The 18153-nt window shown below is 40.7% G+C and overlaps 1 protein-coding gene across 2 annotated transcripts in view; it reads left to right on the top strand.

Annotated features, from left to right (window-relative positions):
• Window positions 1–17830, top strand: part of LOC137501502 (acyl-CoA-binding protein homolog 1-like) — a 34235-nt gene extending 16405 nt beyond the window's left edge. The window contains exons 2-4 of one of the 2 annotated variants that reach the window (XM_068228550.1): window positions 994–1038; window positions 6064–6178; window positions 17590–17830. In XM_068228550.1, coding sequence (XP_068084651.1) covers window positions 1024–1038; window positions 6064–6178; window positions 17590–17723 — 264 coding nt within the window. In that variant the 5' untranslated portion in view covers window positions 994–1023 and the 3' untranslated portion in view covers window positions 17724–17830. The remainder of the gene's footprint in view (window positions 1–993; window positions 1039–6063; window positions 6179–17589) is intronic. The other variant, XM_068228553.1, reaches the window with a different exon arrangement.
• The last annotated feature ends 323 nt before the right edge of the window (window positions 17831–18153 follow it).

Raw genomic sequence — 18153 nt, 5'->3', positions numbered from 1 at the left:
TTGAGGGGGTGATCCTCTGTAATCTTGACTGACACTTTTCACTCACTTCGTTCCGCACGCCCCACAGTTATTTGACTCAGCACACTACGCTCGACTGCTGTACACACGCACTCAACTCCCGCTCATGACTCATAACTGATTACTCAACACTCAACAACAGCACAACCACTTCGAGGTGAGCCTGCTTCTAAGTTCTAGTATCTTCGGGTTACGGCCTGAATACGAGTGTTCTAGTTTCGCCTTCTAAAATTTCACGGAGACAAGAGACGAAAGGGCCAACAGAAGCAGAGGTTTTCGCATGCCCGCAAGCCAGCCATTGGTTCCCGATTCTGACTCATTCATCCCATCCAGGAACTATCGAAGTGGGCTTCAATATTGCTGACAGTCGCATTTCACATAACAATATGTTGTTGACCGAGGGAGCTGGCCGTGCTTTTATGGTCGCAGAACTGTGAGCTTTCAATCGGGAGGTGGTGGGTTCGAATCCCACCGTCGGCAGCCCTGAATATGGTTTCCTATTTTCACACAAGGCAAATGCTGGAGCTTATCTTAATTAAGGCCACGACATTTACCTTCTCAATCCTAGCCCTTTCCCATCCTTCCGTCAACGAAAACCTTCGATGTTTTGGAGCAACATTAAACCAATAGCAAATAAACATATGTCATTGAACCCCTCATTTCTTTTTTTAATCACTCCGTAAACTTCACTTTCAATATGTTGTTAGTTCCGATGACCTAGATGTTAGGTCCCTTTAAACAGCAAGCATCATCATCAATATGCCGTTAAAGCCTCATATATTTGTTATAATCACTTTGTGATCTTCATCTTTATTATATTGTTGAATCCGTAATTTCTTTATTGTAATCCCACCCCCCATGATCTTTACCTTTAGGCCTAATATGTGTAATGTTCACCTTTGTCTGATATGTCTTTATAGCTCTCTCCCTTCTGAACATTGAAATGAATATGGTATGCCTCTCTGTGTGTTCCAGGTACAAACATCGTTCCTCCATAATCCAAAGATGTCCTTGGACGAGGTACGTGTTTATGTCGTGATTCACGGGTTTTCCACAGCACATTAGTGTAACAGATTTATCTCTGACTTGTGTTCTCAGTAATATAAATCTCCTGCGACCTCCAGGTCAGGGCCGTGAAATGAAGATTGAGAAGTTAATATTATGTACTGGCTTGTTAGTTGTAAAATAGAGAAGTTATTACAGAGATATGTCTGCAGTCTGCTTTAGAACATGGAAAAACTAACCCATTTAGGAGCCAAAATATACAGGCTGATTCAGAATGAATGCGACAACGCATACTATGTTGTGCTGCGGGGAGGCAAGCTGATTTTTCAAGAGGGCACCATTGTCTGGAAATGCATAGTTTAGGCACTGTGGGGCGTCAGATTTTGAGAACGCTTCGGAAATGGCGATTGGTGTGCATTCCACTTGTTGTCAAGAAATCACCACTAACCTACAAAACCATCGCATCGTGCATTAAATTACAAAAATTTCAGATTGTCGATCTCCAACTTGATTACAGAGTCTACATCTGTGGTGCAGAGATTTATGCACATGGTCAAAGAGCTGTGGTTGTGTGGTCAGTATATCAGTCACTGCGTGGATTCCTGCGATAAGGTCCTACTTTGATGATGTAGAAGTCTCGTACACTGTAAACTTGATAACACCCCAGACAATGACATCTTTGGCCATGTGCGCCAATTTCTGCACCAGCGATTTAGGCACTGTAATCAAGTTAGACGTAGATAATTCGATCTTATTTTGTCATTTTATGCATGTTATTTGAGTTGTTGGAGGTTTCTTGATAAAATGTGGAACGCACACGCACCCCTCTTGAAAAATGATCCATTTGTCATCCTTCACACCATTCTGAGTCTAAGCGTTGTCGCATTCATTCTGTCACCCTGTATAGACTAGCGCTTTGTATGGGTGACTGCTAGGTAAGCCTTCAGATAATGATGTCTTGCTCTCAATTGGCAAGCCCTACTAACAACACGTTCGCCCTCATTGAGTGGCGCTCGTACTATCTCACGTTGCAAAATTTAGCTAACGTCCCACAAACGGTTTCCGGAGATTGCGAGGTGCCGGAATTTTTTCCACAGGAGTTCTTTTCCACGCCCTTGAATCTACCAACATGAGGCTGGCGTATTTGAATACCTTCAAATACCATTGGACTGAGATGGGATCCAACCCGTCAAGTTGGGGTCAGCAGGCTAGCGCTCTACCGTCTGAACCAGTCAGCCCGGCAATGCATGTAAGATTGTTGAGCACAATGATCATTCATACATAAGAGTTCCGCACTTCAGACTCACAGACATACAAAAGGGAGATCCACATGAAGTTCTGTAGCACGAAAAATAAATAAAAATCTTTCTATGCCAGTAGTTTTTCAGAAAGTACTAGCGGTTTAAAGTCGCATTAAAACTTAAACTTCCAGCAACAGTGGTCTGAGAAATGGCTACGATTGAGAAGGTAGCTGCCATGGGCTTAGTTATGGTAGCCCTGGTATTTGCGTGATATGAAAATGGGATACAAAGGAAAACAATCTTCTGGGCTGCCGACAGTGGGGTTCGAACCCACCATCTCCTGAATGTACGCTTACCGTTACACGATCTGTACTGTGCAGTTAACTCGTTTGGTGGAAATATAGTAATTGTTAAGATACAGTACATATTCTGAAGATAAAGATTAAAAATGGTTTCTAGATTTTAAGCACACATACACACACAAAACCATAGCTCAACCTTATTCGCTCTGTTGTTGGCTCTATCAGTCTATACTCTATACTGAGAGTCAACTCAAGACCTAAGCGGTCCCTTTGATATTAGCCAGACTTCTGGTCAGTGAAGAGGCTTCCGCAGCGGTGAAAGTTCCTATGTTTGTTGTTTGTTGCTGCAGTCAGGAGCTTCCCTCAGTTTGGTTAGATATTCTGGTGAGCTGACTTGACCAATAAAAAATTTTTGCGCTGTAAAAAATATGGAAAATATTTCACAAGGTGTATGTTATTCGGGTTCGTTACCAACTCTTATAGTTATTGTTCTCGGTGGTGTATGTAGCAAAATAAATCATTTAACATGAGTTTGATATCTTATTGCATTGTGAACTTTTAAGCTTTGTTCGAGTTCATTCCATTGCTGTTTAATTCGCAAAATTTTTACGGTGTTGAAGATGGATCCAAGAGAACTGTTGGCAGTACTGCCTGCAATAGCATGCTCAATATTCATAATGGCTGCCAGCCATGGGTGATGCTGTGACGCTTGAGTCACAAGTGAAATACTTTAAAGCTAATAAAAGTGGGGGTGGGGAATTAAGTAGGAAGTCTACACAAATTGTTATGAATGTTTACAATAGCCTACGAGATGAGAATCCGCTGTGGACCATGGAAGAAGTGGTGAAAACAACCATGCAGCTGACCGGCGTTTCTACGTACAGTGTTTACAAGGCTCGCGCAGAATTTAAAGGAATTCATATGGTTTCTTGTGGTACCACATCTTATATGCTGGCTTGTGGTTGTTTATATATGTCGTGAGGGTTTCTAACGATACGTCTCCCTAAAGTCGCTGAAAATTTTGTTTTAAGAAAGTGTCTGAATTATGTAAACAAGCAGTCAGGGCGATAAGGGAAATGAAACAAAATGTAACTCAACTAAGCTGCATGCCAGATTTATGTGACAGAAAACGTTTGTTCGTTTGACTGTTCGTCAGTAGGGCTATGTGTCAGCTCAGTTCGAACTATGCACTCGCCGTAAGTAATACAGGAAGGGCCTTAACACGGTATGGGTATAGGATCCTTAGCATACTCGAAATAATAATAATAATAATAATAATAATAATAATAATAATAATAATAATAATAATAATTTGTACGTTATTTTCGTAACTGCCCTCCATCTGCAGAAATGTTGTCATGAGGAGATCACGAGTTAGTTTTTACATGCTGAATGAAGAGACTACAATATTTACAACATTCCTGGAAACACTGTATTTTGCAATCCCACTCATAGGTGGGTTTTCAGCTTGCTGAACTGCTAGAAACTGCCACTGATAGTCGTTGCACGAGAGAGGAATCGTATACTTATGTTGTAAGTCCCCATGTGCCTGGCTCACACAAACTGCATTATGAAATAAAAATAAACCTTGCTTCTCTTACCTCGGTATTCGTCAGTAATTTGTAGGTTTTCATAGTACAACTATGTGAAAGGAAGTGATTTATTTTGATGCTACACTATTTGAGAATGGTTAAGGTGGTTGTAGCTGAGAAGGAGAACCTAGACGGGAAGGGTGAACGGGACGATTATTATTATTATTATTATTATTATAAAACGGAGCTGATATTTATTTATTTATTTCAATTTCACGCACATCAGCGGATGTGTTTTACGTTTGTTGTGACGGTTATTGCATTATTATTATTATTATTATTATTATTATTATTATTATTATTATTATTATTATTATGCGCTGCATAATACAGCATCTGCTTGAATATTTCTACGACTGGCTTTCATCCTTTATCTCATTATTCTGAATAAAATTGGGAAGAGAGTGAAGTTTTACATTCCGATATAGCAATGTGGTGTAGTTGCCACTGTGACCCGAATGTCAAAGTCAAATGTTAGACAGCATTTCAGTTGAAGTTGTAGCCGCAGCAAGGAAACATGAGGGGTCTTGTTCTGAACAGTGTAGTGAAAATCGCTGATGGTACGAGGAACAATGTCGACATTTAATTATTCCTGAGCTTTTTCCAATTATCTGGGGGACGGCACTTTGTATAGATTCAGCCTAGTTTTACGGTCGTGTGCCTTTCCTGACACCAACTCTAAGTGGAGGGATGTATTCATTATTGCGTGTTTCTGTGGTGGTTTGTGGTGTGATGAGTTCTATGTAAATGAAGATGTGCACACCGGACAAATTGGCTGTGCGGTTTGGGGCGCGCAGCTATGAGCTTGCATCTGAGAGATAGTGGGTTCGAACCCCACTGTCGGCAGCCCCCAAGATGGTTTTCCGTGGTTTCCCATTTTCACACCAGGCAAATGCTGGGGCTGTGCCTTAATTAATTTTTTTTGCTAGTTGTTTTACGTCGCACCAACACAGATAGGTCTTATGGCGACGATGCGACAGGAAAGGGCTAGGAATGGGAAGGAAGCGGCCGTGGCCTTAATTAAGGTACAGCCCCAGCATTTGCCTGGTGTGAAAATGGGAAACCACAGAAAACCATTTTCAGGGCTGCCGGTGCCTTAATTAAAGCCATGGCCAGTTCCTTCCCACTCCTAGGCCTTTCCTATCCCATCGTCGCCATAAGACCTATCTGTGATCGCAAATCATCACAGGTAATTAAACGTGGGTCCACCACTTCATCCCCAAAACAAAGAGAACATCGATGGAATGGGTGCACACCACATCACCACCAACCTTCAGCGACAGTGTTCTTTGACATGGAAGGTGTGGCGCACGTGGAATTTATGCCGAAAGGCACGACAGTCAACTCGGATTCGTGTTTTCAAACGTTGGACCGGTTGCGTAAGGCAATTAAATAAAAGCAGTGGGGAAAATTGAGGGTCGGTGTGATTTTGTTGCACGATAACGCAACACCTAACACGGCCCGCCAAACGCCCGAACTGCTGCAGCGATTCAAGTGGAAGGTATGGCAACATACTCCATACAGTCCAGACTTAGCACCATGCGATTATCATGTGTTGAAAAAGGATCTCGGTAGACGACGATTCCGAAACGATGAGGAAGTGAAAGCAGCTATCTCCAGGTGGCTACTTAGCGCTGGAGGTGATTTCTATGTATCCGGAATCGAAAAGTTGGTTGCCGTTTCAAGAAATGCCTACAGTCTCTTGGGGACCATGTGGAAAAGTGAACTTGCATTGTATATCTTCATAGCCACATTCCCTAGATGTAGGTGGTTTCATAAATAGCCATAACTTGCAAGTGTAACTTACTCTTTGATTCGCCCTCGTACTAAATCCTGAACTATTTATCAATTCAGCAAACTTCTTATATGTCTTTGTAATGCATCAATTTGCTCTCTTCATTGCAGAAATTCAATGCCGCGGCTGAGAACATGAAGAACTTGAAGAGCAGGCCGACTGATGCCGAGCTGTTGGAACTGTACGCGTTTTTCCAGCAGGCCTCCGTGGGTGATAATAACACTGGTAGCTATTTAGACATACCTCCTCCCATCCTATAGCATATTAAGGAACTGTATATGCTACCTGTACACTGCATATTTCTTGTGGCAAATACTCCAAAAGGTTGATCTATGTGTCTCATAAGTACTGTAGATTGTGCTCCGGGAAGCAGGAATTTAACTGCTTGTGTGTGTTTACAAAGTGTTTTCCTCTTGAATGTACCACATCATTATGGAGAACATGAAAATCCACAGACCGTTTCCAGTCATTTGACCGGGTCAGAAATGGAATGAATGAAGCCCGCATTTAGCGGCGAGGATAGGAATTTTGCCGGCTGCCGAAGCCTGTCGCACTCCTCTGGGGCGATGATTAATGACTGACAAATGAAATGAAATGAAATGATATTGGAGAGTGTTGCTGGAATGAAAGATGACAGGGAAAACCGGAGTATCCGGAGAAAAACCTGTCCCGCCTCTGCCTTGTCCAGCACAAATCTCACATGGAGTGACCAGGATTTGAACCACGGAACCCAGAGGTGAGAGGCCGACACGCTGTCGCCCGAGCAACGGAGGCTCTACTATGGGGAACATATTATCATCTTAAATTTATGGACAAGACAAGGACATTAATACTATAAATGAAGATAGGGAGACCACGATATAAGAGATGAAAATATATTTTTTTTTTCTAGTTGCTTTACGTCGCACCGACACAGATAGGTCTTATGGCGATGATGGGACGGGAAGTGGCCAGGAGTGGGAAGGAAGTGGCTGTGGCCTTAATTAAGGTACAGCCCCAGCAGTTGCCTGGTGTGAAAATGGGAAACCACGGAAAACCATCTTCAGGGCTGCCGACAGTGGGGTTCGAACCTATTATCTCCCGAATACTGGATGCTGGCCGCACTTAAGCGACTGCAGCTATCAAGCTCGGTATATTTATTAATCTAAGACATGGAATAATAACTGATCAGATCAAACAAATTAACATAAGAAAAATGACATTCAAAAGTATATCTCCGAGAGTTTATCGTGATACAAGCTCTATGCATCGACACGCACATTTAATCATTAATTAATTGGGCTTGAATTATTATATATCATTGTTACGGCTGGCAATTATTTACTTTATTTAAGCATTTTAAATGAATACTCGTGTTCCATGACTGCTCATAACATTGCAGTATAATGCTAGCCTTAAACCTACGTTATCTCTTCGGGCATTCTAATAATAACTATACCCATATAACTACAACTATACACAACAACCTAAGTGGGGTTAGCGAGTACACTGCCTCACAATTCCCGCTGGAGTAAACAAACAAACAAACATAAATCACTTTGTGGATTGAAACTACATACAAGTACACGTCAATGAAACGTAACAAGAAATAATTGCACACATGTCAAATTTTTCCAAACACACTAAACATCCATCTTTCACACCAACAAAGATCTCGACTTCCCTAACTGAATTGGTACGAACAGAAATCATAAAGAACACACTAATCAATCATCAAATCAAACAACTCCTATGAATATGGGTGGAAATATGAATAATAGGCCACACTAAAACAAAAACTCTCATTCGCTGGAATACCCCTCGGTGGAATTAAACAACACGGAGATCAACGCTCCTTACTCAGCTAAGTAACTCTGTGATTCCAATTCCCAAATAAATAAATGGCACACTGGCCTCCACGGGTCCAGGCTCAATCGACGATGCTGCAAATTAAAATACTACCTAAGAAAAATTATCACAAAATATACGCACACATTAGGCTGGCCTTGAACTGAAGAACAAACTTCCCCTTAATCACCTAAATCAAATAATCCACAGTCCTAAGTTTCGTTTATGTGATAATTGATGACAACTCACAACATCCTGGGTTCGATTCTCAGCCAGGTCGGAAAATTTAACTTTAATTCCTATAGCTTGGGAAGGGCGAGTAATTGAATTGAACCAAAGCGCTCAAAGGAAAGATTACAAAGGCCAAAATAAACCCAATAGCACTCATAAGAGCTCGAATAGCACTCAAAAGAAGCTCCATAGCGCTCATACGAGATTGACATAATTGACTCAATTAAATCTTGATGACTGTAATTTAGCCTCTGCTGGCATAATAAAAAAACAATTTTACTGAATTTAATCTCTAACATTACTGATCATGTCCAAATAATAAACGTTCAAATGACTTGAAATAATTTTAACACATTAATAGTCTGTGGCTTCAAAATAGAGATCCATCTGGTTCCTAAGATAACCCTTCACTAGAAATTACGATAACACTGACAGTTCAACATTACAAAATCTCGTATTTACACACTGGAAATCGGGTGGACACACACTTAGTCTGCGGAGCTTGAACCTCCACGAAATGAACAGCACATCCATAAAAACTATTCACATAAATCTCGATGACACTATTCTGGCATCAAGTACGAAATCCGTCCGGAACTGCCACACTCAAATTCGTACGCATGCATGGTGAAATCTGACTGCATGTTATATTTTTTTACAAGTTGCTTTACGTCGCACCGACACAGATAAATCATATGACGGCTAGGAGTGGGAAGAAAGCGTCCGTGGCGTTAATTAACGCACAACCCCTGCATTTGCCTGGTGTGAAAATGGGAAACCACGGAAAACAATCTTCAGCACTGCCCACAGTGGGGTTCGAATCCACCGTCTCCTGAATGCAAGCTCACAGCTGCACGCTCCTAACCTCATGACCAACTCGCTTGGTGACTGCATGTTAAGCTACTCTAATTTCTCATCATTATTTTACTAAGTTTAATATTGAACACTTTATTTGAATTTATTCCCATAATATTTACTTTAAACCCTGAGTTGTACAAAGCTTATCCACAACAAAACAAGATAAAATGGAAAACAGAGAAAACTTATGTAACTAAATAAAAATGAAGTTAACCCACTTGGTTTAAAAACCACCTCAGTATCAACCTCCGCCTCCACATCCGACTCTTCCTCAACCTCCAACTCCACCTCTGCCACCACCTCAACCTCCAACTCCATCTCTACCTTGACCCCAACCTCCACTTCGACCTCGAAGTCCACCTCAACCTCAACCTCCGCCTCCACTTCCTCCTCAAACTTCACCTCCTCCTCCGCCACTATCATCACCTCAGCTTCCATCTCAACCTTCACCTGTACCAGATAATTCCACCTCCACCCCACCTCCTACCTGCGTTCGATTCTCAGCTGGGTCAGAAAATTTAACTTTAATTCCTATAGCTCGGGAAGGGTGAGTGTTTGAATTGAACCAAAGCGCTCAAAAGAAGGATTATGAAGGCCAAAATAAATCCTTTAGCACTCATAAGAGCTCCAATAGCACTCAAAAGAAGCTCCGCAGCGCTCATACGAGTCTCTATAGCGCCCAGAAGAAACCCCATATCACTCAATAGGGGTCCTATGATACCCATGGAAGCTTCATAGCGCCTAAATAAAGCATCGTAGCACCCATAAGAGCCCTTTCCTGCTGAAGCAACCAGCATGATATTATGAGCAGAAATTAAAAAGGCAACTCACATGTATTTCCGCCCCACCCCATGAGCGCTCAAAAGAATCTCCAAAAAGCAAAATGCCCAAAGGAAGCATATAACACCCACAAATGCCCTATAGCACCCAAACAAGTTCCTTTAATGTTCAAAAGAGGCACTATAGCACCCAATAGAAGCTCTGTAGCTTGAAAATAGGTCCTATAGCACCCAAAATAAGCCCTGTAGCACCCAAAAGAGGCCCTGTAACACCTGAAAGATGTCTATAGAACCCCAAAGAGGTCCTGTAGTGCTTATAATAGCCCTATAGCACGCAAATGATGCTTATAGCACCCAAAAGAGGTCCCTTAGCTCCCAAAAGAAGTTCCTTAATGGCAAAAAGAAGCACCGTAGAGCGCAAAAGAAGTGCTATAATTTCCAAAAGAACCCCCATAGTGCTTAAAAGAAGCCATATAGCACCCAAAAGAGGTTCTATAATGCCAAAAAGTATCCCCATAGCTCTCAAAAGAGCTTTTTGGCGCCCAAGAAACGTCCTATAGCCCAAAAGACACCCTGTAGCACTAAAAAGGTTCCATAATGTCCAAGAGAAGCTCCGTAGCATCCAAAAGAGGCCTATAGCCTGCGTCAGCTCTGAGACCTTGAGGTAGCCCTCCATTAGAGTAATGTATAGCACTCATTTTGCCTCGTAGGACAGTTAGGTTAAGCCTGGGGTCATTTTAGCCTGTAAGGTTAAGCTTGCACTCTTATGCAGATAGCCTGAGCATCTAACTTAGGTCTCTATGGTTGGTACCCCTGTTAGGTTAAGCCGGGAATAAGCTATGCACACTTTTCAGATCCCCCGCCAAGTGACGTTGCACTCACCTTGCACCGCACACTTTTCAAACCACCTTCGCTGTGACGTCACACGCCCAGCAGTCAATCAGTGCTTAGTCTGGAGTCGGAACAGCCCTCCTACTGCATGTGTTAGAATTTGATTTCCGTCTGTCAGAATTACTAAGAGGAGACACTCATTGAAGTATCTCTACATCACACTTCACCCTTGAAAGAACTCGCTGACAGTAATACTCTAGTCATTCCCCTTATAACTTCTAGTATTCGTCTCCGCAAACCAGGTGCGGCTTCTCATTAGGTTCAACGATTCACTGATTCCCTATCACTAAGAAGCAACTTGCCTTCCTGAAATGTTAAAGGAACTTGGGTGGGAAACTTTAAGTAAGAGAAGGGAGAAAACTAGACTTATAGGATTATATAGAGCCTATACAGGAGAAGAAGCATGGGGAGATATCCGTGAGAGGCTTCAGTTGGAAAATAATTATATCGGCAGGACTGACCACAAATATAAAATTAGAAGGAATTTTAGCAGAAGCGATTGGGGTAAATTTTCATTTATTGGGAAGGGTGTGAAGGAGTGGAACAGTTTACCAGGGGTAGTGTTTGATCCTTTTCCAAAATCTGTACAGATATTCAAGAAGAGAATAAACAGCAACAGAGAAAATAAATGAAGTGTTAGAGGGCATTCGACCAGTGCAGGTTATTGTAAATAAAAAAAAATGTGTGTGAATAAGTTAATTCCATCCCCTGGTCTAAGGAGTTTGGACAGCCAAAGTAGGGGACTGCCTGTAGGGGTGAAGTACAGTGGGGACTTCGAGGGCCCCGGGACCGCTATGGTAGCTGTGAAGGCCCTTCAGGAACTCTGAAAAGTGGTGGCAAAAGGGGCTCTGGTTAAGACGCAGCAGGTCGTTATGCTACTTAGGATCCAGAACGGGTTAAAAAAAAAAAAGTAAATAAATAAATGCAGTGTAAATATTAATCTTATACCAGTTGTATAGTATCATTTGAAGTAATTCCACATACTGTACCTATATCAGTTGACTATATTTGTAAGTGGTACAGGAGATATAAGTAGAATTTTGTAAACAATATAAATTTATTAAGGATGAGCTGTGTGTTTAATAGAAAACATTGTTAGCGTAAATTGTATAATATTGTATTATAGGAGAATATTCTTCTCTTGTTAATTTAATATTTAGTGCTTGACAATAATGTATTTTAGTGTACCATTTGCCACCGAGGTAGACACCTCATTTGCAAATAAAGAGATTTTGATTTGATTTTGATTATTATTTTCCTTACGGTAAAATCAGGAAGGATATCGCTGGCTATTTCGCATTCTTGGCTTAGAACATGAGGGAGCTAAGGTCAGCCATGCCGCGTGGTTCATTCTCCCGAATGAACTGGAAAAATCTTATAAAATAGCCTTCGACGGGGTACATATCGTCCCCACTCTGGCAAACTAGCGAAAGTGACAAACTAGGGAATCTGTACTTCTGAAGTTTTGGTGTAGATTTTATTGGTTAAATATTGTCTACCCTCTGACAAAGTCTCACATTTGCAACTCGTTCCTTATGCCTAACACATGAAAGCAATCATTAAATATAAAAATTGATTTGACATGAGTAATCACAACTTCATTCAGCTCCTGTAACCTTTTGACAATTTGCAGATTCGCTAGTTTGCCAGAGGAGGGACGATATGTTGAGAGGTATGAGGAAAATGTGTTTAAAATCAATGCAGAAATTCCCACGCAAGTTGTGTTCCATGTAATTCCAGTCTCTGTCATAATGTTGTCCTCTGTCACTCACATCATCCTTCTTTCTCGCACTCACTCCATCGTTCTCTCTCCAAACCTGCCTTGAACCAGCAGGACAGTAGCAGGGTTCTTCTGTTTTGTTAACTCTTAAGTCATGGTGGGGGAAAATTGGCCGCTGTATGATTTTTTTAAATTGTCCTTGCTAGCAGTCACAGGGTTGATTTCCTGTGGAGAAGATTTCTATTTACTCGTGAAAACTGGTGATATTGGGAGTAGGTTTCACGTATGTTTGTAAGAGTTACAGCCTAAAACGTGTACATTTGTATAATTAACCCAAGAATAAGGTCTGGAACGATTTGAATTTTATGAAGGAAAGGGGGTGAAACTATTTCAGGCAGTATGTTGCCAACTAGATAAACAAAAGCCTAAGAAAAGGAAGAATTCGAGTAGAGGAGATTCATATTTATGTAGAATTTGATGGCAAATTGGACATGAAAATCAATACATTCCTAATAATAGTTGACAAATTAGTAATTGAACTGAAAAGAACAGTAATATACAATGAACTTGAAACCATCTTTGCTTTTCTCAATTGTTTCAAATGCGAACTGCGGAAGTAGAGGAATGTGTCCACTTTCAAGAAATTTGATGGGCGTATTCTTGATTGATGCACATTATGGTGATGATGATGATGAAGTGAATTCTGGAGGCGACTGCTTAAACATTATTTAAGAGTGCTTTTCCCAAATCCTGTCATTGCTCTATTTTTATGAGTATTCTCCCATAAAATGCCAGTGGAGAGCTCTCATTCATTGTTTTAAAAAATAAAATCTGCCCTCAAAAATATAGCAAGGGATAATAGACTTTCTAGTTTGGTGTCCTTCACAGCGAATGACAATGTCCTACAAGGCATTGCCTTTCGGTCTCTTATTCGTAGTTTGCTGCCAGGAAGTCCAGAAGTGTTTTAGGTGACTTGTAAATCATTGAGATGGGCCTATATTTTAAATCTTACAATGGGTTCTCTTTTAAATCACTTAAATGAGTCTAGTCTATATTTTAAAGTTTACAAGTATTATTAGTACAGCGCCATTTATCTACGCAATTAGTAAAAGTGAGGTATGATAACACAAGGTCTTGTCACTAAAAATAACAACAATAATACCAGTAGGGCCTAAAACTGAGCCTGGCCTAGGGGCTCAGATTTTAAAAAACCTCACCCCCGTATACGTCCCTGCAAATTTCATAACTTTCCACATACTATAAATTATTTCATCCCTGTAACTACGAATTAATTTACAACTGCCCACTTCAGACATTAACACTCTGGTCGTGCGTTTCATAACAGATTATTAATACAGTAGAAGTTCGTTATAGCGAGAATTCATAACAGCGAAAAATTTACTCGCTATAACGGATTGTCGTTATATCCGATTTTTGTATAAAAGTCGGAAAACCCTTCATGCACATTAAATTCGGTATGAAACGGCAATAATTTTGTTCAAAACTTGTGTTTCCGCAGATGATATCCACACTACGGCTTACTTGTTTGTTATTTTTCGTAATCCGATACTACGTGAAAGTGTATGTTTAATTTCATTCTGAAAAAAATATAGTCCCGTATTTCTCCGAATCCAAGATGAACCCCACTTTTCCCTTCAAAAAATTTAAATCAGACTCAAAAAGAAATTTGTAAAATCATATGAATGCCTTGTTGTACAGTAGGCCTACGCATTTTAGACTATTTTTAGACGCCGAACATTGACTTTCGTCACGCCGTATTTCTTTTTTTTTTGTTGCGGCTGCACAATTCTTCTTTATTTTCACGGGTTTAAGGACCATTAACTTAACATTGGCATCATAATACCGAAGAGAACTTGTTGAAAATTTTCTGGCAATACCTATTCCATGCTTCTCTACAATACAACGATCCAGCAGGAAATTATTCTTGCTGTCTATAAAACTGTTACTTTTACGCAGCGTCAGATATAACCGGCTGCCGCTACACGCACGTTTCGCTTGTCGGGTTCGGCCAAATTCAGCGGCTAGCGATGTGTAGGCTTAACCGCGAACGTTGAAAGTCAACGAACGAGTTTATTGCGCCATGGTATGGCCATTCCGCGCTTGCGTTTTTCGTGCACATACCTCACAATTTCATCTTCAACTTCTTTAAAGTGTCCTTGTTGCGGACCACTGAATACATTTTTTGTACAGTACGCATTTTTTTAGCTCTTTGTCTTCACGCTAATGCCAAATATTGGCTTTTTAGGCCTATGCCGTATTTTCTTGCGGCTGCACAATTATTTTACATTTTCGAGTGTTTAATAAACATTAACTTAAAATTGGCATCATAATATCGACTAGAACCCGTTGAAAATTTGCCGACAATACCTTTTCCACGTATCTTTACAATACGACTATCCATCATGAAAATATTCCTGCTGTCTATAAACCTTAATTTTACTAAGCGTCAAGTACAATAGACGCATTATGACTCTGCCACTGAGTAGCCATGGCTTTTCTAAGAATTCAAAGGGTCGCATGTTTTGATGCCATTCTGCAGATTTGAGAAACACACAGGCTCTGTACAACCGGTTGTCACGGCTAGCAATGTGTAGTAAAGAGGCGGTCGTTTATTGTCAACGAGTTCTGTGCGCGTGTGAAAAGAAGCAGCGTGGTTACCGCGGTAGTTGCCAGTGGTATCAATTAACTTACTGTTAGGCCGCGAATGCAACAACCCTTAAGTTTTCGCATGAGATTCTGAGAAAAAAAGTGTTGGATTCGGAAAAATACGGTATCACTCCAGAGATTTCTGTGGCAAACACCTCAGCTTTCTTCTTCAAACAGCGTCATCTAACCTAACCGTATATGTAGCCTATCATGAAAACATATTTGAAACGCATGTAGAGAAATAACCTCTAGCGAAAAATTTACATGTAAATAGCCGTAACTAGAAGTGAGAAGATACGAAATATCCTCTGAAATCAGTGATGCACTCTGCCATATCTTGAGGTGTATCACATTCTTACTTAATTTCCGTATATAACATTAAAATGAAGATATCATTTACTTCACTCTTTATTTGTAACGAGTTAACTGCTATCGGCCACGTTATTTACGCATTTAATACGAAGACGTGTTATCCTCTTTCATTTCGAATTTTCTCTAGAGAACAGCAGTCGATGGGTGTTACTAATCAACTCCAACATTGCCTTTGAATGTCAACGAGAGAGATCGCAAATGCACAAAGTGAGAAAACTGTACCTACCGAAGATGATCGATCACATTTTGTTGCAAACGTTTCAGTCTTCGTATTTAAACAGCGTCACGCATCCTAACTTAACCGTACTATACGTATGATGAAAACACACTTCAAGCGCCAGTAGAGAAATTACAACTTTCTCGCTATAAATTTTCATAATAGCCTTTCCGTAATTTAACCAGACGCAACAAAATATAAACTAACCTCTGAAATCAATTAAGCACTCTGCCGTATCTCAAGGTTTTTCCCATTCTTACTTAATTGCAGTATTTAGCCTCAAAATTAAGCGGTAGTTTAGTCAGCCTTAATTTTTAGCGAGTTAACAACCGTTATCGGACACGTTATTTACGCATTTAATATGAAAATATGTTCTCTTTCATTTTGAATTTTCTTTACGGAACAGCTGTCAACGGGTATTACTAATCGACTCCGACATCGCCTTCGAATGTCGACGAGATAAATTGCTAGTGCACATAGCGAGGAAAAGATGCCGAAGGTAATCTATCGCATGCAATATCATCGCTGGGGTGTATAAATATTGGTAACGGAAAAAATCGTGCACGCTTAATCGCTTGTAATAACGGATGCGCCAGTGATAGGATTCTCGCTGTAACCGAAGGACGATACACAGTTTAATATAGGAATTTTGAAGGGACAGAAAAAAGCCGTCGCTATAACGGAGTTCTCGTTATATACTGTACTTGCTATAGCGGACTTCTACTGTACGTAGCCGAATACTCTACTCCTTAATAATCTAATTAGTAAAATTCCTTAACTAGGCACAACCACATACAGTAGAAGACGAGACAAGAGAAACTAGTATGTGTTCAGTTTAAAAAGTACAGACACAAGTGGTCGAAGTTACCAACTCGATAGCTTGTTACGGATTGAACTGACACACCTCAAAGGGCTGTGTCCGTGCAAGTGCCACACGTTCCATGCTCCACTGTATTTTCCATTTGAGAGATTGTGAGTTCGAATATCACTGTGGGCAGCCCTGAAGATGGTTTTCCGTGGTTTATCATTTTAATTCCATGCAAATGCTGGGGGTGTACTTTTAGGCCAAGGTCGCTTCCTTCCCAGTTTTATCCCACCGATGCAATAAAACCAGGCTGAGTCAGTGCGATGTAAAGCCGACTGCAAAAAAACAAGCGTATTAACTTACCATTGGCAGAAGATGTCAGACCTCATGAAAGTCAACACAAACAAAATAAATCACTATGCATACTGATTTCATGTATTGGAACAGTAATCCCCAATCATATTGCAACACACAGTTCACATGGCAACTTTGAAAAGAATAAAAAGATACTCGCTAGAACACTTGTATCATGTTTCTCTCGTAGACCACATGACAAACACATGTATGGTGAATTTTTGGGTCTGGTATTATTTTAGAAGGCTCTGGCTGCACAGTAGCAGTTCATTATATGCTCAGGAGAAGCGTTGTTTGTTTCAAAGTAAACGCTGTGCTTCCGGAAGACGACATGGAAAAAAAACAAGTTTGTAGTTTTACGTGACTGCTGATATCGTGATCATAGCCATGGGACCTCTACTTTTATGTGGAATCTGAACCAAACGGACGTGACTTTTCATTTCAAAATACCACATGAGTTGACTGGGATTCGAACTTGGTCGCCTTGGTGACCACTCGACTATCATGCTCGAACTGTTGACATATATTACTGCTTTAGGCACACATTAATCTTCTTTTAGTGTTGTGCTGATAATGACAGATTTATCATAACTAGATGCTTGACGTTGCACACTAAAACATATACAGTCTAGGTATCTGGCGGTGTTGGGATGGGAAAAGGCAAAAACTGGAAAGGAAACGGCGGTGGCCGTTAATTAATTACCTAGTGTGAAAATGGGAAAACATGAAAGACAATCTTCAGGGCTGCCAACGGGGTAGGCAGCTTATTAGTTGGCACAGCCTGCTCCAATTTGGCTCATATCATAATGATATCGTCATCTCACAACTGTCGTACACAGATGGAATTGAAAGAAAAATACAGTACTGCTTATTATAACATTCTGTTTAATCAGTATCTTATTTTATTCTTTACAGATTCCCCGAGTTTGTTCAACCTGAAGGCTCAAGACAAATGGAGCGCATGGAACGGCAAGAAGGGAATGTCTCAAGAGGCTGCTAAGGAAGCTTACATTGTGTACGCCGAAGAACTCATCGCCAAGTACGGGTAGCAGAAATTTTGGTTGAGAAATGTGATCTGGACATTCGTGACTGTGTTGCAAAAGTAAATTTGATTAGTTATTATAAAAATAAAATGTCATCACCAGTTATACATAAAATTCTGAAGAGTTTTCCATCTTCTCAATGCCACTATCGTTCGCCTCCGTGACGCGCGGGCCTTTGGTTCAAGGTGTCCCGGGATCAATTCCCAGCCAGGTTGGGATTTTAACCTTCATTGGTTAATTCTAGTGGCTTGGGGGATGAGTATGTGTGCCGTATAAATCATTATAATCAATCATTCTCACATACACGCAGGTCACCAATAGGCGGTCTTTCGAAAGACCTGCACCAGGCCTCTATCGAGGTTATATGTCATTTGGAAAGTGCCATTATCAGTTTTATAAACAATAAATGCTAGCCTGGTGCAGCCCTTGTAAGGCA

Source organism: Anabrus simplex, chromosome 1, assembly GCF_040414725.1.
Source record: "Anabrus simplex isolate iqAnaSimp1 chromosome 1, ASM4041472v1, whole genome shotgun sequence".
Taxonomy (NCBI): domain Eukaryota; kingdom Metazoa; phylum Arthropoda; class Insecta; order Orthoptera; family Tettigoniidae; genus Anabrus; species Anabrus simplex.
The sequence above is the reverse complement of the archived record's forward strand: the minus strand, read 5'-3'. Positions and strand labels throughout refer to the sequence as shown.